The sequence below is a fragment of the Ctenopharyngodon idella genome, chromosome 16 (assembly GCF_019924925.1).
Source record: "Ctenopharyngodon idella isolate HZGC_01 chromosome 16, HZGC01, whole genome shotgun sequence".
Lineage (NCBI taxonomy): Eukaryota > Metazoa > Chordata > Actinopteri > Cypriniformes > Xenocyprididae > Ctenopharyngodon > Ctenopharyngodon idella.
The window spans coordinates 32,692,268-32,712,992 of record NC_067235.1 but is presented as its reverse complement, the minus strand read 5'-3'; the positions used below and the strand labels follow the sequence as shown (position 1 = coordinate 32,712,992).

The following is a 20,725-nucleotide window of genomic DNA, read 5'->3' as shown; positions in this document are numbered from 1 at the left end:
TTTGCTGATCTTCTTGTAGCCTTAAACCTTCCTGGTGTAAAGAAATGATTTTCTTTCTCAGGTCTTGTGACATTTCTCTTCCATGTGGTGCCATTGCTGACAGCATGAAATGGGGATTTAACACCCTTTTATAGTCAACTGTCTGCTGCACACCTGTGTAATGAATAATTAGACTCACCTGTGGTTGAATTCTTGTTAAATTAGACATTTGTAGTCTAAAATTTAGCTTTGCTCCAGAGACTTTCAGTGGGGTGTACTCATTTTTGCATCACCCTAATTTGAGTAAAACTATAAAAAAATTTGTTCTCCAAGTTATATTATTAACCTTACTTTCATGTTATAAGTTAAACAGATGTTATATAAAACTTAGTCTTGTCAACATTTTGGAAATTGTTTTTGTGTTTATTGAGATATTGTTTAAAATGTTACTTTTCAAAGGGGGTGTACTCATTTATGCTGAGCACTGTATATTATGGCAAATAAACAGACATTCAAGTCCTGTGTTCCTGGAGCTGGTGGAGGTCATTACTCATGGTGTGTCAAAGCCGAGAAACAGGGTGCTCTGTTCAAGATTTGTCTCTCAGGGCTGCTAAGGAGACCGCTAGAGCTATTGGGAGGTCTATAGCAGCCCTGGTGGCCACTGAGAGGCATATCTGGCTCAACCTATCTGATATAAAAGAAAAAGATAAAGCCTTTTTGCTTGATGCTTGCTTTCGCCTCCTGACCTCTTCGATAATGCTATAAATGTAGTCGTTGAGAGGTTTCAGGAGGCCAAAAAGCAGGTGCTACCTCCCTCGCTCTCCCCAACCCTCTGGGCCTGCTAGGCATGAGCAGCCCCAGCCATCAAGCTCCTCGTACAGGGCACAGCAAAAGGAGAGTCTCTCTTCTCTTACCCCTCCACAAAAATCTTGGGGATCCGGACGACACTCTCAGCCAAAGCCTCCTAAGCAGAAGATGAATCTGAGGACTGTTCTTCTAGCGAAGAAGGCTTCGGCTAAGAAGAAGTCCTGACGCCAGTGGTTTTATGGAAGAAGGCTTGGTTCTTGTCCCAGGGTCCTGTGTTAGGAGCCATCAGGCTCACGATAGATGCTTCTCTCATGGGATGGGGAGCGGTATTGGAAGGCCGCTCAGCTCAGGGTCTGTGGAGGAGTCATCATCTTTCGTGGCACATAAATTGGCTGTCTTCATGGCATTGAAGCACTTCCTCTCAGACTTAAGAGGCCATCATGCGCTTGTTCGCAAAGACAACACATTGGCGGTCTCACATAAATCACCAGGGAGTTCTGCGATCGCATCCACTATGCAAACTAGCGCACCAGATCCTTCTGTGGTCTCAAGGGAAACTGCTCTCTCTGAGGGCAGTATACATCCCGGGGTACCAAAATATCTGAGCAGACATCCTGTAGAGAGACTGGCTGAGGCCCGGGGAATGGAGACTTCACCCCGAGGTGGTTGAGCAAATATAGGAGGTTTACAGCCAGGCAAAGGTGGATCTGTTTGCGTCTCAGGACACACGGTACTGTCCATGTTGGTTTTTCCTCACACACCCAGCGCCCCCTATGGTACAGACATGGCTGAGGCTACATCTGTACGCTTTCCCCCCGATTGCTCTGCTCCCAAGAGTTCTGGAGAAGGTCAGCCGGGACAAAATAAGTCTACTACTAGTAGTGCCAAACTGGCCGAGCAGAATATGGCTCTCGGACCTAGTGTCCCTCCTCGACGGCTCTCTCTCCTTCTGTCTCAGGTGGGAGGCATGATCCTTCACCCCTGCCTAGAGATATATAACTTGTGGGCTAGGTTTCTGAGGGGGCCCAACTCATAGACTCAAATATAGTTATAGAAATTATAATGCTCAAATGAAAGTTTAAATCTTTACAATGTCAAATGCACATAATTTCAATAAAAAGCATCCAGTTTATATTTTAGTATAATCAATATACTGTTATAGTTCTTGTTAATATTTCTTTTTTATTATATTTTGTTTTCATTTTCATTTGAAGATTTTTTTTTTTAAATTGTGTTGTCAAATATTTGACCTGCTTCAAATATTTCTTTATCTTTAGTTTTATTTTATTCAGCTTTAATTATTTGAGTACTTCAACTTAAGCTGAATGAAAATGAGAAATTTTGTCTTGGCAACTAGTTGAAATAAAGCTTTTTCTATTTTGACTTTATGTCACTTAATGTTTTTTATTTTTCAAATAACATTTATTTATGGTTTTAGATTTGGTTAACAATAATAACCCTGATTTAAAATGATAAGAAATTAATGTATTTCAAATAATTATAATGCAGGTCCCGCTAACACTTGTTTGTGTTTGAAGCAAAATAATTTTATTACCATATAAAACTGAAAACAATTTAATACTATTAATTTAAGAAGTCTTTCTTCAGTAAATTGCAATAGGTACTGATACTGTTGGCACATATAAATGTTTCTTAAACCAAAAGATGACAGGTTGATTTGTAGTAGTTGTCCAGAGTCTCTCCTCCTCATTCGCACCAGATCTCCACCTAAACTAGCAGGAAGAGTCTCATGCAGCAGGACTCGCTCATGGAGAGCAGAAGCGTCCATAAAACAAAATGCTCTTGGTTGGATTGTGTCGGATGAAGAAAAGGAATGGATGGTCTGCGTTGAAGAACTTTGGGATGATCAAACATTGTGTCATCATGACGGCGCCGGTGGCTGCAGCCGCTTCGGTTCCTTCCTCGTTTACTTCAACAAAGGCTTTATGAATCACCTTCGACAGCACCAGGTCATTGTTGGAGGACATGCCTGAAAGATTCACCTTCTGTGTGTCAAAAACATCCTCCATTCCCATGCTGATCAGAAGACTCTTCATGTCGTATTTTTCCTCCATCTTGAATCTGGGCAGAGATACTTGAACTTCTTGTTGACGCATGACCTCTGGTTTGGTCCACTCCATGAGCTTCTCGTAGGTCAGTGCCTTTTCAAGCTGGATAATAAAAGAATAGTTCAGTCACAATGAAAACTGTATTACTGGTAAACATCTGGCTGGTCACGGCTGGCTAATAAAACATTCACATCACCTTCTGAAGGCCAGTGGTGTCGTCTTCCATCTCGTTAGGAAGGATGATCAACATACTGAGATTCTTCCCGACATACGGCAGCTCCAGAACCTGACTGTTCATCTCTGGGATGAAGGCCAGGGGAAACTTTGACTTCTGTTGCATCATTTTCACTGGTTTAGTTTGATTCTGCCAAACATCAGTGCAAACACAATATAACCCCTCAGATTTCATCATGACTGTTAAAAATATTTCAAAAAAGAGCATAAAATCTCAACCTTGTTCAGTTTAAACTGCCCATCTCTGGTGGCTTCCTTTGGGAATTTCTTCTCCCAGTTTCCCTTGAAGTAGATGGCGTTCACCAAGACCAGTCTCGTCATCTCATCAACGGCTCCCTGTGGCACCAAGTCCTTGATCTTCTCTAAAATACAAATGGATGTTGTTCATTTCGAGCAGTGATTTGAATTAATTGGTTTGATATTTTTACTATATAGCTCAACTTAAGAACCCATGAAGCCAAACTTGGCCCATTTTTTCTTAACCTAAAGTGCAGAATGTAGAGTAAGTTTAAAATTCAGAGTAAGTTTATGATGGATTTCACCTTGTGTTTTTTTCTCCACCCATTTGTTGATGTTGACACGAGCAGCCTCTGATTTAGTCTTGAAGTCCACCTTCTCCAGTCCGGCTTCATAGTATCTTTTTGTGTCATTGAGGAATTTCTGTAATACAGCAAATCGATTGAGGTACAAATGATATTAGAGCTGAGAACATTTCCAGAACCTCCAGTGAATAAACTGAGTCTTACCTCAACAAACTGGTAGGATTGCTCTCCGTAGAGGCGGTTGGCAACACTCAACACATACGGGACTCCTGGTTTGTTCAGCTCACTCATAAACTTGTGGAAGCTGGAATGAATTTGGTCCACTGAATGATGAGGTCCTGGAGTCGCAGCATCAGGTTTGGGAGGATTGTTAAAGCCCAGAACCTACACAGCATTATTACGGTAGAATTAATAAAGATAACCTCACTATTCTGATAACTTCAACATATCATGTAAAAGCACTACTCAAATACCCATTAGAATAATAAAAAAAAAAAAATGCACTAGAAAAGAGTGATTAATAGTCGGCACTTTACTTTGCTGGAACTCTATTTACACAGACTGGGTCTCATTCAGGAAACGCAATTTCCCATTTGTGAATGCTCTTTTACATGTATTGTTGCTTACAGTTTAACGTTGCATTTCACTGAACGTTAAAGGATTAGTTCACTTTCATATTAAAATTTCCTGATAATTTACTCACCCCCATGTCAACCAAGATGTCCATCTCCTTCTTTCTTCAGTCAAAAAGAAATTAAGGTTTTTGATGAAAACATTCCAGGATTATTCTCCTTATAGTGGACTTCAATGGTCTCCAAACGGTTGAAGGTCAAAATTACAGTTTCAGTGCAGCTTCAAAGGGCTTTAAATGATACCAGACAAGGAATATGGGTCTTATCTAGAGAAACGATTGGTCATTTTCTAAAAATAACTAAATAAAAATGTATATGCTTTATAAACACAAATGATCGCCTCCCAAGTGCTTCCACCAAACCACCTTCTGTATTCTTAAAAAAGCTTACGCTGTATGTCCTACACCTTCCCTATTCAAATTACGGAACGAACGCAACGGCAGTTCTGGTCTGGCGGAAGCACTTGCGAGGCAATCATTTGTGTTTATAAAGCATATACATTTTTATTTTTTTTTTAGAAAATAACCGATTGTTTCACTAGATAAGACCCTTATTCCTCGTCTGGTATCGTTTAAAGCCCTTTGAAGCTGCACTGAAACTGTAATTTTGACCTTCAACCGTTTGGAGACCATTGAAGTTTTCTTAAGGAGAAAAATCCTGGAACGTTTTCATCAAAAACCTTAATTTCTTTTCGACTGAAGAAAGAAAGACATGGACATCTTGGTTGAGATGGGGGTGAGTCAATTATCAGGAAATTTTAATATGAAAGTGAACTAATCCTTTAACGTTCAGTGAAATGCACCGTTAAACTGTAAGCAACAATACATGTAAAAGAGCATTCACAAATGGGAAATTGCTTTTCCTGAATGAGACCCAGTCTGTGTAAATAGAGTTCCAGCAAGTAAATTATCAGGGTGTGAGTAAATTATCAGGTAAATTATCAGGAAATTTTAATTTCCTTTTTTTTTAAATTAACTAATCCTTTAAGTTCTTGGAAATATAGCAACTTGGAATTTAATCACTCTTAGAAGAAAATGTTCTATATAGAACCTTTAAAGGTTCCATCATGTGTTTTATATATAGAACCTTATAGGGATTCCCGTCATGGGATCATTTTATGGATTTAGCTTTAATTAATTAATTAATTTTAAACCATTTTTTAAATGAGATTTTTGAATTTTATGAATGAATCAGCTTGCAAACATATTTTATTACTAAAAAAATAAATAAAAATAACCTGTTAAACATGAAAGTACTATTCAAACGTTTAAGACGTTTCTCCTTATATAGAATCTTTTTCACATAAAGGGATCTTAAAAATTTAGTCACAATTTTATATAGAGAACCCCACCAAACTTTTTTTTTAAGAATGAAATGCACAAGTTGTATGGGATTCTTTCACAGCGTGGTGAGGACGATTAAATAATGTAAAACAATGCAAAAAATTGGGTGAGCTGTCACTTTAAATTCAGTTGGAAAGCATGCACTCTTTGTGCAAAAGCTTGCATCACTTCCTGGTCTCTCTGTCTCACCCGTCACCCTCTTTTAAAAGTAGATTGTGTGAGATCACCTGAATCATCTGAGCTGCTGTGTTTCCTCTTGCACCGAGCGACACCATGGCCAGAGCCGAGGAGATGCTGACAGGAGAGTAGAACACATTTCCTGATGCGTTTTTTCCACTGATCTTCTTGAACAGGTTGAGGGAGAACTGAGTGTTTGCTGCAGACAAAGCCTCCATTTTCACAAGCTAGAAAGCAGGAGAGAGAGAGATATGATCAGCATAACAAAGTGAAAAAATTTCAGGATGTTTACTGTTTAAATCCCCAAAACACTCCATTGCTCATTTCAGTTGTCATTTACTATGTAAACAACATCACATGCATCATTTTCATCATTTCACATACAGAACTGAAAATCTGTTCTATTCGACCTGTTTTTACTCAGTAACTTGTATTAAAGTATTTCTAACAACAAACAGAGAAGTTAAATAAAAGCATTACCTCGAGTATTCAGCAGGAACGATGAAGTTTCCCTGTGTGTCGCAGGAAAATGAATGATCTGCTGAGTGTCATTCTAATAAAGGTTGCCCCGCCCTAAAGAAAATCCAGCTCACAAGATACATTACTTATACATCATTCATGGAACGTTTTTCTTCTCCGAAATGTTTTTTTTTTTAAATGTTATTACTTGTTTCAGAATGTTAAGTGAACATTCAAAAGTAACGTTACCATAATGTTTGCAAAATGATAAAATAGAACATCCCATAAATGCTTGCATAACCAAGAAAAAAAAAGAAGTTTTTAAAAAAACGGACGTTTTGAATGCCCAGAGAACATTCAGAAATAACATTTTCATAACTTAATGGGAACGTTAGCAAAACGTTCTTAGAGCATATTTTTGTTAGCTGGGTGTTCATGTATACATACACACAAATACAAAGCAGTTAATTTGAAAAAAAATAAATAAAATAATTACAAATGAAGTAATACATTGGGGGTTCTCAGTTAAATAAATCATTCAACATTTTCAGCAATGTTCTTTATTCTTACTTGATACAATTTGATAAGCGGGTTAAGCTGTGTTGTCATCATGTCATTTCCCATGATGCTTGGGGAAGAGCAAGTTGGACCACATTTTTAACCAGCTTGCACCCTTTTTCTTCTCACACATCTGAGAAATGCATTTCCAGTTTTGCAGTTGTTTGTGCTTATTTGAATTACAAACCCGATTCCAAAAAAGCTGGGACACTGTACAAATTGTGAATAAAAAAGGAATGCAATGATGTGGAAGTTTCAAATTTCAATATTTTATTCAGAATACAACATAGATGACATATCAAATGTTTAAACTGAGAAAATGTATCATTTTAAGGGAAAAATAAGTTGATTTTAAATTTCATGGCATCAACACATCTCAAAAAAGTTGGGACAAGGCCATGTTTACCACTGTGTGGCATCCCCTCTTCTTTTTATAACAGTCTGCAAACGTCTGGGGACTGAGGAGACAAGTTGCTCAAGTTTAGGAATAGGAATGTTGTCCCATTCTTGTCTAATACAGGCTTCTAGTTGCTCAACTGTCTTAGGTCTTCTTTGTCGCATCTTCCTCTTTATGATGCGCCAAATGTTTTCTATGGGTGAAAGATCTGGACTGCAGGCTGGCCATTTCAGTACCCGGATCCTTCTTCTACGCAGCCATGATGTTGTAATTGATGCAGTATGTGGTCTGGCATTGTCATGTTAGAAAATGCAAGGTCTTCCCTGAAAGAGACGACGTCTGGATGGGAGCATATGTTGTTCTAGAACTTGGATATACCTTTCAGCATTGATGGTGCCTTTCCAGATGTGTAAGCTGCCCATGCCACACGCACTCATGCAACCCCATACCATCAGAGATGCAGGCTTCTGAACTGAGCGCTGATAACAACTTGGGTTGTCCTTGTCCTCTTTAGTCCGGATGACATGGCGTCCCAGTTTTCCAAAAAGAACTTCAAATTTTGATTTGTCTGACCACAGAACAGTTTTCCACTTTGCCACAGTCCATTTTAAATGAGCCTTGGCCCAGAGAAAACGCCTGCGCTTCTGGATCATGTTTAGATATGGCTTCTTTTTTAACCTATAGAGTTTTAGCCGGCAACGGCGAATGGCACGGTGGATTGTTTTCACCGACAATGTTTTCTGGAAGTATTCCTGAGCCCATGTTGTGATTTCCATTACAGTAGCATTCCTGTATGTGATGCAGTGCCGTCTAAGGGCCCGAAGATCACGGGCATCCAGTATGGTTTTCCGGCCTTGACCCTTACGCACAGAGATTGTTCCAGATTCTCTGAATCTTTGGATGATATTATGCACTGTAGATGATGATAACTTCAAACTCTTTGCAATTTTTCTCTGAGAAACTCCTTTCTGATATTGCTCCACTATTTTTCACCGCTGCATTGGGGGAATTGGTGATCCTCTGCCCATCTTGACTTCTGAGAGACACTGCCACTCTGAGAGGCTCTTTTTATACCCAATCATGTTGCCAATTGGTCCTCCAGCTGTTCCTTATATGTACATTTAACTTTTCCGGCCTCTTATTGCTACCTGTCCCAACTTTTTTGGAATGTGTAGCTCTCATGAAATCCAAAATGAGCCAATATTTGGCATGACATTTCAAAATGTCTCACTTTCAACATTTGATATGTTATCTATATTCTATTGTGAATAAAATATAAGTTTATGAGATTTGTAAATTATTGCATTTCTTTTTTATTCACAATTTGTACAGTGTCCCAACTTTTTTGGGAATCGGTTTTGTAATTTTTTTAGAGATTGCAAATATAAAACAACTTTATATTTATACTCCAATTTATAATCACTGTGTGTGTGTGTGTGTGTGTGTGTGTTATATCAGGTTGCTCCAGTTACATTGTCACTGAAATACTGTAAACCACTTTGGATAGTAGCATCTGACAAATAAGAGCTTGCTTTTTACTTTCTTAAATATAACTGTGAGCATGCACATGGTATTTAGCATTGCCTTAATGCAATTTTACTAACGCAAAGTGACTTGTGAAGTGACTTACCTGTTTTAAAAGGTAAACTAAGTTAGAATTGTGAGTAACCTGGTAGTGACTGTATGAGGTTTGTGAACACATGCCAAATATAATGTTTTAAACTGAAACCAAGATAATGTACTGGAATATTGTTTAGCAGTTGTTTAGCAGCAGGGCGAGCAAGCTGGTTCTGAGAAGCATCTCGCTGGACATCCAACCCGGCCCACATCAAAGTGTGACGTCAGAAGCCATGCCCATGCCGTCCTGCAGCCGCTTTTATAGGTCATGTCAATCACAGTATTATACTGCCTACAACAAACACTGATCCCTAAACATACCCGTCACTGTAACCTTAACAAATGAAATTAGCTGGATTAGGTGGAAATTAGCTGGATTTCTGGTGAAGTGGTTTGGGGGAAAATCCTGCTTATCTTCATTACCTTTGAACATTGAGATGTCATAAAAGGTTAGTTCACCCAAAAATGAAAATTCTGTCATTAATTACTCAACCTCATGTCGTTCCTACATCCGTAAGACCTTCGTTCATCTTCAGAACACAAATTAAGATCTTTTTGTTGAAGTCTGAAAGCTTTCTGTCTCTCCATAGAGATCCAATGCAACTTCCATTCCAAGGTCCAGAAAGGCAGGAAAAAGACATCATTAAAGTATGTGACTCCAGTGGCTTAAACTCAATTTTATGAAGCGATGTGAGTGCTTTGTTTGTGTGAAGAAACAATTAACCTCTTTACATACAAAAATATTGATCTGCAACGAGAGCTTCTCAACGCATGCGTGTTGTGGACAGACTCGCGCATCAATTCAATGCACATGCACGAGTGTTCACGTGAGAGTTGGCATTGTTGCGTGAACACGCTTTAGATAATATTATTTTATAAATAAATGTTTTTTTTTTTTTTTTGTACAAACAAAGCACTCATGTCGCTTCATAAAATTGAGTTTAAGCCATTAGTGCCATTAGTACTGATACAAAAACTTGAGAAAATGAAATCCAGGCAGTCCAGCAATGATTATGTCAGAGATCAAATCTGAATAAGGAATAACAAATTTATTAATTAAAAATTATAGAGACAAATAAATTCATTAAGTAATTAATGGTTAATAATAAAATCTAGAGTATTGTATAATCCAGAGTGTTGTATCTAATAGATGACGATGAAGAATATACAGAAAGAAGGAACAAAATTAAGACATTTGCAGAATGAAATGAGAGGTAGAAGAGAAGAAGCAGAAGATGCAGAAGAGATGCGAGAAGCAAAAAGAGCAAAGAAAAGCAAAGGAAAAGCTAAACTATCAAAGACTCAGTCCATAAGCATAGGAAAACATACATCTCACTCAAACTTATGTTTTGGTCTAATAAGAAAAGGTCAAATGGATTTATCCATTATGTCATAGACTGGTCAAACGTCAAAAATAGATGAAAATAGATATAGGGGTTGTTTTGACACCCTTAGGGGAATATTTGCAGATCTTACATTATCACATGTCAGCAGAAATAGAAACAGACATATTTTGATATAAAAGTACATTGAGTTCAAATGAGCAACTAATTCCGAAAACATCACTTCTGTAGTACTTGGCAGGTGTCCAATTTCTAACCACAAACGTGTCAACATGACCTGTCACTTTGAAGAACAATTGAATATAGGAAGCATACACCATGGACATCAAGAAGAATAACCATAAAGGAGTACATGAATATATGAAATCAAAAGTAATATTGATAAATCATAAGCCATAAATGATTAACATAAAATATGAATAAAATGCATGAATATGAATATTGACCATTTTGGATGCACCAAGTACTTTAATGATGTCTTTTTCCTTCCTTAACGAAGGTCTTACGGATTCATTTTTGGGTGAGCTAACCCTTTAATCCTCACACCCAATTCTTTATCATTTAGCTACTTATTATATTTGTCTTTTTTGACAGACTGCACTGATAGCCACCTGAAACCTATCCTTACGGCTGAAACACTCAAAACCTACCTTAAAACCCCTTTTAATTGGAAACTTACATACAACAAATAGTGTTTTCCGGGCGACATGGGGATGGGGAGACACCATAGATATACTAATCACAGGATGAACGACTCAGATCGGGAGGTGAGGTAAACTAACAGACTGAACAGACAGACCTGGCAAAGCAATGAATTAACCGTTTCTCTTTCTCATTATTTGGCCTTGCATTGCAGCTTTTTTCTTATTCTAAATGTGATAAACATAAGTTGATGTGTTGGGGAATTTGGCTATTATCGTGTTACATTTTAAATAATTATATTCTTTCTGCTGAAATTAACAAAATGACTTGAAAAAGATTCATTTATTTTGATGAACGAGATTCAAAGATCCGAGTCAGTAAAATGATCCGAACCTCCCATCACGGGCGTGGCTTCCGGCGTCACACTTGTATGTGAGCTCTGGAAATTCTTCCAAATACAGAAAGTGTTTAAAATACAGTGCTGTTTAAATCCACTAGATGTCCTCAGAGTATTAAATATTACTGTTTGTCTGGAAAGTGGCATGTTGATATAGGCCTACTGTAACAATGTATCAGCATAATATAACACATATGTATTTTGCATTTATGTAAAATAAAATGTGTTGAGTATTGTTTAGATTAGTGTAAGGAGGCTATTTCAAAAATATCCTTTTAAATGTGTTTCGTCTGAATTCACACACTTCAAAGGTGCAATATGTAAGAATTTTGCAGTAAACAGGGTTCCCACTCATCCTGGAAAACCTTGAAAACCTGGAAAATTGATGACAAACTTTCCAATCCTGGAAAACACATGGAAAATGAGAGAAAATGTAAAATGTCCTGGAAAATCTTGTTGTTGTCCTTGAAAATTATTTTTTAAAAAGTTCTTCAGTTTTTTTCTTAGCCAAGAACAAAGAGTTTATCACTGGCCAAAAACAATTACCTGCAGAAATCACTTGCAGAAAGTGCGATGTTCCGGAAAGCTGAGGTTTGACATGTGAGAGTATTATTTTCAATGTTGTTTAGTCTTGTGTTGCCACTTGCAGCAGTTAGCTAATGCTATTAACTGCTTTTCACAACAGTGCAGAACTTCGTGAGATTGCGCTGCAGTGATTTAAAAGGGAACTCTTTATCTCACAAATTCAAAAAAATTCTCACAATTGCGGGCTTACGTAATTGTGATATAAAATTGCAATTGCATGATATAAAGTCAGAATTGTGAAATATAAAGTCAGAATTGCATGATATAAACTCACAATTGTGATATAAAGTAGGAATTGTGAGATATAAAGTCAGAATTGTGAGATATAAAGTCAGAATTTTGAGACATGAAGTCAGAATTGCGTGATATAAACAATTGTTATAAAGTCAGAATTGCGAGTTATAAAGTCACTAATTTTATAGTTAAGTTATGGCAACAAACTGTAGCTACGCCTTTTAAAGACTTAGAGAGCAATATATTACTTTAGAGTGTGATCCTTGTCTTTTATTCCTGCTATCGTAAAATTGAAAATGTCCTGGAAAAGTCCTGGAAAATGATCGCTGAAAAAGAGTGAGAACCCTGAGTAAAATATCCAAAAACCACTAGGCCAGTGTTATATATTTTGTTCACTTGAGTACTTACAATATCCCAAATGTTTCCAACTGTTTGTATATCGTGAGAAAATTACAATTTTAACCAAGACTCCGGGACGTGTGAGGAGTCGCCTGTCAATGGCGTCATACCCGCGTTACCCTCGGTTTCCGGTTTTATTTTGTAGAAACCATGGAAACACCAAAGACGCTTTAATATATTACATGTTTTAATAGACAAGGGAACAACTGTTTTGATATATTTATAGACAAAAAACTAATTGTTGTTATATAGCTCAACACGTTTAGTTGAAACTAATTTTCTTGATTTTTTGCTAGTACCATGCTTTACCATGCCTCAAAGAAAACACTATTTTGTGAAGTAGCTAACATAGCATAATCAGATGCAGCTTTATTTTTAGTAACAGTAATACAGAATTTTCTCCATCATACAATACATTTTAAAATTAATTGCATGCCATTTATCAACACAAGCCATCCAGCATTTAATATGATATTCTAAAATCGATCTTACTGCAGTGTGCAACAAGTGTCTCACAGCAGCCACCGAGCGAACGCACAGAGTAACGTTTTAACATCATTTTCAACACTCTCAAATGTATCTAATATGATAAACAGAGCTGTGTTACCTCATACTCATGACCGGAAAAGCGGAGGTGGCGCCGGCGACTGTGGCATAATAAAAGTTCCGCTGCTCGTGAGGCGTGTGTTGCGCAATCGCTCCAGCGGCCTCGTTCAGCTCCCACAACACTCAACCTGCTCTGCTTCATACTACAGTAACGTTAATAATCGCATCCATGAACATGATTTCTTGCCGAGTCCTATCCCAATTTATTTCCACCGGCTGTGAGGTGAAGACCACATGTCCCAAGATTCCGTGCTCAAACTTGGCGTCATCAAGCTACGCCTTTGTTTTGAATAGGCCTCTAGCGACCTCTAGCGGACAGAAAATTCTACATATTGCACCTTTAAATGGAACTAATGTAATGGAACTAACTCAATCCTATAACCTGCAAATTCTAGTTGAAAGAATGGGTAGCCTACTATGCTTTGCATTAGATGTGGTATATTAGTGTAATATACTGTACCTATAGTGTAGTCAGTTGTACAAATAGTCAGCAAGTGCTTTTCATGGCAGTCTGTCAGTAAATGCACCCCCTCATATCTCCCACTAGGAAAGTGTCATATATCCATGAAACTTACCTCACTTAACCACATCAGTCCTATAATCTCAAAACTATAGCCTACTCTCAAAATTATTTGATGCTTGGAGAAACACACCACTTTCATGAATAGCCGATATTATTCCACTTATCAAAATTGGTCTATGCGTTGTTTTTGTATTTTATCCACACATGTACTATTTACTTAAACAGGATTCATGATAAAAATTAGATAAAATTAGACCCGAGTCCGACCCAACGGTATTAGCCTATTATTTCCGAACCCGACTGGACCCGAACGTAAACGTCATTGACGTGTGCACAGCCCGCAGCCACTCAGGAAAAAATCCTGGTGTCCTGCTGACTGATTTGGCCGCTGCTCCATTACTTTCATTTATTTATTTACTTATTACTTAATATTATTGCCTGTCCGATGGATACAAGTTATTTCTGAGTTCAGCTTTCAATTGTGACCAGTAAATTGGAAAAATAAACGTGATTGCTCGATAAAAATGAAATCGATAGCCTAATAAATCATGGATTCGCTAGTGTTGTCTGCAACTACTGCCTGCAGGAAACCATACCCAGAATAGTAAACTGGGCAACCGATCTCTTTTCTTGCATCTGATATGGGCCCGGTTTGGAAGAGCCAACACCAACCTGTTTGTATCACTATGTCAGTGTCTTGAACTTCTATAGTCATAACTTATGATCTATTTCATCCTCACTCAGACTGTCACCACAGTCTTACCTTGGATGACTAGTGCCATCAAGGTCACGAGGGATGGAAGCCTCCACTTCCTTACATCCCTGTTTAGCGATCGTGAGCAGAATTGTGGACCCAAGCGTAACTGGGTTTGCCACACTGACCCTGTAACACCTGGAAAAGGTACAAGGTGAGCTCCGTAATGCTGCTGCACATATGTCTGTATTTGTCACCCAGGATGTGGCCAGACTCCTGGTAGAATGAGCCACCAGGTTCCCTCCCAGCAAACATTTGGACGTTTAATGACCTTTGAAAAGACGTCCCTCCGACACGTCCTGTCATTGTTGAAAAATAGTTCCAAAAATGAAATTTGAACGAACGTCTTTGATGTTATCTTATTACAGTTTTTTACAATCGCTAGGACACATTTCTCAATACTTAGGTCACTTTTTCAAAACTCTTCACACAGTTCTCCTAACCAACCTTCATCTTGGCACAGAGGTTAACTTCACATTCAAAATGCACCAAATCTACCAAAACACTTCATACATGTCTCAAATCAACTAATTCTTCCAGAACACTAGCAAAGGTTTTCACTGAGCAAACACACTTTGTCACTCATAAAACATCGACCTAAAAACACTAACATCAGTTAGCATTATACAATGTTTTCTTTTTTTAAATTTCTTTACAAAACAAGAATGACACTCTCTACTGCTCATAATTCACTGCAGTTTATGTTACATGGTCCATGTTTACATTACAGAACAAAATTATTCCTAAGTTTCCCCTTTTGAATTGATGGTAATGAAATTGAAAGACTAATGCTTGTGTAGGTGTTCAGTTTCATCTAATTGTTTTGATAGTATTTGATTTTTTAGATTCAGAATATATTTCATAACTATATTACTGTAGAAATGTAGCAAATTTCTGTCTTATTCAGTGTTGTATTATGTTATTGTTTTAAACTTAAGTTTAACAGTTTTGAAAACAGTATGTAAGCATGTGCAAATTGGCCTGTACGTACAAAGAGTTTTGGCAGTTGTTGTGTCTGAGTGAGAAAAGAATTCATGAAATTTGAGAGATGTAGTCATTGAATGCATTTTGTGCCAAAGCAATGATAATTGATCCTCAGTTTAGCCCACATAGACTTCTGTTGTGCTCACAGTGTGAAGAGTTTTGCAAAAGTGAACTAAGTAAACTGTAATCAATTACTATATATTGAACTACACTTACCTAAAAGTCAAGGTAACAATTATACATGCAACCTCAGAGAATTGTAGACATGTACAAACGTATCTGAATGCATTTTTAGGAAATGTTCTGTGTCACATATTTTTACCGATTTATGCCGTCCTACCTTGACTGTTTTTGGCCAGGGACACGACGTTGTTGTCGGACCAGTGTTTGCTGGGCTGGAACTGGTAAGCTCTGGCTGGGATATGCTTGTGCAATAGTGTGATGTCATAATGACTGTGTGCACTCAATGTATACGCGAAGTGTGCGAACTGGACACAAGGTAGCAAGATCAAGCTCTGTACTTGAGAGATCAGGGTCAGGTTGAAACACTGCCAGTTCAATTACTTGATTGATTGTGCAAGGATTAAGAACCTTAGGCAGGAATAATAATAGTCTGCTTTCCATCACTCTTCACTTACTGTTAAAGAATGTAATCACCCACTCTTTTTGCTGAACAGATAAAGAAGGAAAACTGTTTTCCATGTTAGTGATTTAAGACGTATAATCATGGGAAGATCCCAGGATGGTGATCTCAACCTTTTTTCTGGATAGAGGCAACGTGCCCCTTTAAGAAATTGAGACACCAACATGTGTTGTTACAATGGACAACCCTTCCACAATACTGTGAAAATGAGAAATAGCTTACTGTGTTGACTTGTTTAAAAGTGACTGAAGAAAGCATAAAATTAAGATCCTGCAATGTCCCAGATCCACCCATTTGATCACATGAGGAATCAATGGCAGGGGAGGAAAAGTGTAAACAAACCTCTTGGCCACACGTGAGACAGTGCATCCAGTCTTAAAGGCCCACCTTGGCAGTTCAGAGAGAACCACATCTTGCAATGGGTTGTCTCGGCTGATGCAAACAGGTTGGTGTTGGCTCTTCCAAACCGGGCCCATATCAGATGCAAGAAAGGAGATCGGCTGCCCTGTTTACTATTCCGGGTATGTCGACTGCTCTAAAAGAGGCAAGTCTTGGGTAGGCCTGAAAAAGAAGTCTCTTGGTTTCCTGGAGTGCAATGACCTGGTGCCTCCTGGTTGATGGTTGATATAATAAACTGCCGACATATTGTCGGTCCTAACAAGGACATGCTTGACCTGTAGGAGTGGACTCAAGAGTCTCAAAGACAGATAGATGAGATTCATAAAAATAACCTTTTTTCCTCATTTTCCAGAAATCAATTTTCTTGTTTCGACTTACAACATGCTCAGGCACCAGAGTTTGACCACAGTTTATTGGTAACAGCGGGTTCTATTAAATTACAAAAAAAAAAAAAAATCAAACAAAACAGGTTTCATTGAATAATTGTAAAGCTTTGTTTCGTTTAAGTTGAATACATTGTTACGGTGAATGCATACACATTATTTGACTTATATATTAGAGCCTCATTTAGTGCAGGAAACAACTCAAATAAACTAATGGATTTGATATGCAGCAACATGAAGAGACCCGTCCAAAACCACAACCTGAATGAGACTCAGGACAACTGCAATACTTCATTTCTTCAATCAAAAACACTTTATTATCATTGATTTCCTTTTTATCATATTGTTTTTCATTTTAATTTTAAAGTGTTTGTAATTTTGTTGTTTACATTGTCATTTTATGTCTATAAATTTTTAATTTTTAGTTTTTTTTAGTTTTTTTTTCCAGAGTCTCTCCTCCTCATTCGCACCAGATCTCCACCTAAACTAGCAGGAAGAGTCTCATGCAGCAGGACTCGCTCATGGAGAGCAGAAGCGTCCGTAAAACAAAATGCTCTTGGTTGGATTGTGTCGGATGAAGAAAAGGAATGGATGGTCTGCGTTGAAGAACTGTGGGATGATCAAACACCGTGTCATCACGACGGCTGCGGTGGCTGCAGCCGCTTCAGTTCCTTCCTCATTGACTTCAACAAAGGCTTTATGAAACACCTTCGACAGCACCAGGTCATTGCTGGAGGACATGCCTGAAAGGTCTGCATTTCCAAAAACATCCTCCATTCCCATGCTGATCAGAAGTTTCTTCATGTCGTATTTTTCCTCCATCTTGAATCTGGGCAGAGATACTTGAACTTCTTTTTGATGCATGACTTCTGGTTTGGTCCACTCCATGAGCTTCTCGTAGGTCAGTGCCTTTTCAAGCTGGATAATAGAAGAATAGTTCAGTCACAATGAAAACTGTATTATTGGTAAACATCTGGCTGGTCACGGCTGGCTAATAAAACATTCACATCACCTTCTGAAGGCCAGTGGTGTCATCTTCCATCTCGTTAGGAAGGATGATCAACATACTGAGATTCTTCCCGACATACGGCAGCTCCAGAACCTGACTGTTAATCTCTGGGATGAAGGCCAGGGGAAACTTCGACTTTTGTTGCATCATTTTCACTGGTTTAGTTTGATTCTGCCAAACATCAGTGGAAACACTTTATAACCCCTCAGATTTCATCATGACTGTTAAAAATATTTTTTAAAAAGAGCATGAAATCTCACCTTGTTCAGTTTAAACTGCCCATCTCTGGTGGCTTCCTTTGGGAATTTCTTCTCCCAGTTTCCCTTGAAGTAGATGGCGTTCACCAAGACCAGTCTCGTCATCGCATCAACAGCTTCCTCTGGCAGCAAGTCCTTGATCTTCTCTAAAAATACAAATGGAAATTATCCACTTTAAGCAGTGAATTGAATTGATCAGTTTGATATTTGTACTGTATAGCTCAACTCAAGAACCCATGAAGCCAAACACGGTCCTTGAAAAGACATTTTTGCTGAACCTAAAGTTTAATATTCAGAATAAGCTCATGCTGGATTTCACCTTGTGTTTTTTTCTCCACCCATTTGTTGATGTTGACACGAGCAGCCTCTGATTTGGTCTTGAAGTCCACCTTCTCCAGTCCAGCTTCATAGTATCTTTTTGTGTCACTGAGGAATTTCTGTAATACAGCAAATCGATTGAGGTACAAATGATATTAGAGCTGAGAACATTTCCAGAACCTCCAGTGAATAAACTGAGTCTTACCTCAACAAACTGGTAGGATTGCTCTCCGTAGAGGCGGTTGGCAACACTCAACACATACGGGACTCCTGGTTTGTTCAGCTCACTCATAAACTTGTGGAAGCTCAAATGAATTTGGTCCTCAGTTTTTTCTCCAGGTACCGGCCGAGCAGGACATTTCTGTGTGCATCAACAATATCAATCAGAAAAACCCAAAGGATACATGCAAATACAGCTGTTATTATAAATTACCATACAGCTGTTATCATAAAGTCATGAGGTTAGTGTTTTATGTGAATATTCATACCAAAACTTTGAGTTCAGCAGGTATCTGAGGTTTCTGGGTTTGTTGCATCATTGATGGTTCATGGTGACCCTTGACACCACATGTTATCTGGGTTGGTTGATGAGGTGCTGGAGTCGCGGCACCAGGTTTGGGAGGATTGTTAAATCCCAAGACCTACACAGAATTATTGCAATAGAATTATTAAAGATAGCCTCACTATTCTGATAACTTCAACATATAATGTGAATGCACTACTCAAATACCCATTAGAATAAAAAAATGCAATAGAAATATATCTATATTTATATAGAACCTTTAAAGGTGCCATCATTCCATTCAACCTTAGGGATTCCCATCATGAGATCATTTTATGGATTTAGTTTTAATTAATTCATTTTAAACAATTTTTTAAATGTTATTACTTTTTATGAATGAATCAGCTTGCAAACATATTTTATTACTAGAAAAAAAAAAAAAAACTTGTTAAACATGGAAGTACTATTCAAACATTTAAGACGTTTCTCCTTCTATAGAATAATTTTTGTCATAAAGGGATCTTAAAAATTGAGTCAAAATTCCATATAGAGAACCCCACCAAACATTTTTTTTTTTTTCAAGAATGAAATGCACAAGTTGTATGGGATTTTTTCACAGCGTGGTGAAGACGAGTAAATAATGTAAAAACAATGTAAAAAATTGGGTGAGCTGTCACTTTAAAATTCAGTTGAAAAGCATGCACTCTTTGTGAAAAGGCTTACATCACTTCCTGGTCTCTCTGTCTCACCCGTCACCCTCTTTTAAAAGTAGATTGTGTGAGATCACCTGAATCATCTGAGCTGCTGTGTTTCCTCTTGCACCGAGCGACACCATGGCCAGAGCCGAGGAGATGCTGACAGGAGAGTAGAACACATTTCCTGATGCGTTTTTTCCACTGATCTTCTTGAACAGGTTGAGGGAGAACTGAGTGTTTGCTGCAGACAAAGCCTCCATTTTCACAAGCTAGAAAGCAGGAGAGAGAGAGATATGATCAGCATAACAAAGTGAAAAAATTTCAGGATGTTTACTGTTTAAATCCCCAAAACACTGTATTGCTTAATTCAGTTGTCATTTACTGTGTAAACAACATCACATGCATCATTTTCATCATTTCACATACAGAACTGAAAATCTGTTCTATTCGACCTGTTTTTACTCAATAAATTGTATTAAAGTATTTCTAACAAACTTCTAAGAAAAGTTAAATAAAAGCATTACCTCGAGTATTCAACAGGAACGATGAAGTTTCCCTGTGTGTCGCAGGAGAATGAATGATCTGCTGAGTGTCATTCTAATAAAGGTTGCCTCGCCCTAAAGAGCCCATCCTCTAAACCAAATCCAGCCCTTCTGTACAACTAAAGGCTTGTTTAAAAACTTGTTGCTTTGACTGTCAACGGGAATGTAAGTGGCTGTAGTCAAGGGGAGGAGTGGAAATGTGCTGACAGGACAGATGTTTTATCTGCAGTAGATCAGCGATCCACATAAACAAAAGCAAACATTAGTGTTCCTTAATTGCTGCCAATAACGTGGATGAAACATCAGTATCATTTCTGTTCATTTTTAGTTCTGTAAAAGTCACAATTTCATACAGATATCAAGCTGTCAGAGTGTACCAACAGGGAACATTTTTGACAAGTTTTCTCTCAGTTATAAACAAAAACATTCTTTAAGTAAGGTTAATAAAATGTTTGGTCTTTAATAATGTTCCCAAAAAGTTCCACAAAAACATTACCTGTACATTATTCACAGAACGTTTTTCTTCTCTGAAACCTTTTTTTTTTTTTTTTTTTTTTAAATGTTACTACTTGTTTCAGAATGTTCAGTAAACATTCAAAAGTAACGTTACCATAATGTTTGCAAAATAATAAAATAGAACATTGTTTAAATGTTTGCATAACCAAGAAAAAAAGTTTTTAAAACATTTAGTTTTGC

At 37.8% G+C, this 20,725-nt stretch overlaps 2 protein-coding genes across 6 annotated transcripts in view; both read right to left on the bottom strand.

Moving 5' to 3' along the window:
* Positions 1 to 363: 363 nt before the first annotated feature.
* The window catches only part of LOC127497138 (leukocyte elastase inhibitor-like), a 173,760-nt gene continuing 153,398 nt past the window's right edge, over positions 364 to 20,725 (bottom strand). Inside the window, exon 10 of the mRNA XM_051865349.1 lies at positions 364 to 2,514. The gene's annotated coding sequence lies outside the window, so the exon portion shown is untranslated. The remainder of the gene's footprint in view (positions 2,515 to 20,725) is intronic.
* On the bottom strand, positions 2,507 to 20,178 carry LOC127497141 (leukocyte elastase inhibitor-like). 5 transcript variants are annotated; one of them, XM_051865373.1, is made up of 9 exons: positions 20,012 to 20,173; positions 19,580 to 19,756; positions 18,779 to 18,931; positions 18,496 to 18,651; positions 18,292 to 18,409; positions 17,976 to 18,118; positions 17,719 to 17,886; positions 17,574 to 17,624; positions 2,507 to 2,906 (listed from the first exon to the last, which is right to left on the bottom strand). In XM_051865373.1, exons 2-9 carry the CDS (start codon positions 19,745 to 19,747, stop codon positions 2,553 to 2,555), a joined length of 1,311 nt encoding a protein of 436 aa, XP_051721333.1. In that variant the 5' UTR covers positions 19,748 to 19,756; positions 20,012 to 20,173; the 3' UTR covers positions 2,507 to 2,552. The 5 variants fall into 5 exon arrangements, with proteins under 5 accessions (XP_051721333.1, XP_051721336.1, XP_051721335.1 ...); XM_051865374.1 differs by lacking the exon at positions 2,507 to 2,906 and having other exon boundaries at positions 16,997 to 17,624; XM_051865376.1 differs by lacking the exons at positions 17,574 to 17,624; positions 17,719 to 17,886; positions 17,976 to 18,118; ... (1 more) ...; positions 18,496 to 18,651; positions 18,779 to 18,931 and adding exons at positions 3,052 to 3,219; positions 3,309 to 3,451; positions 3,632 to 3,749; positions 3,836 to 4,015 and having other exon boundaries at positions 2,507 to 2,957.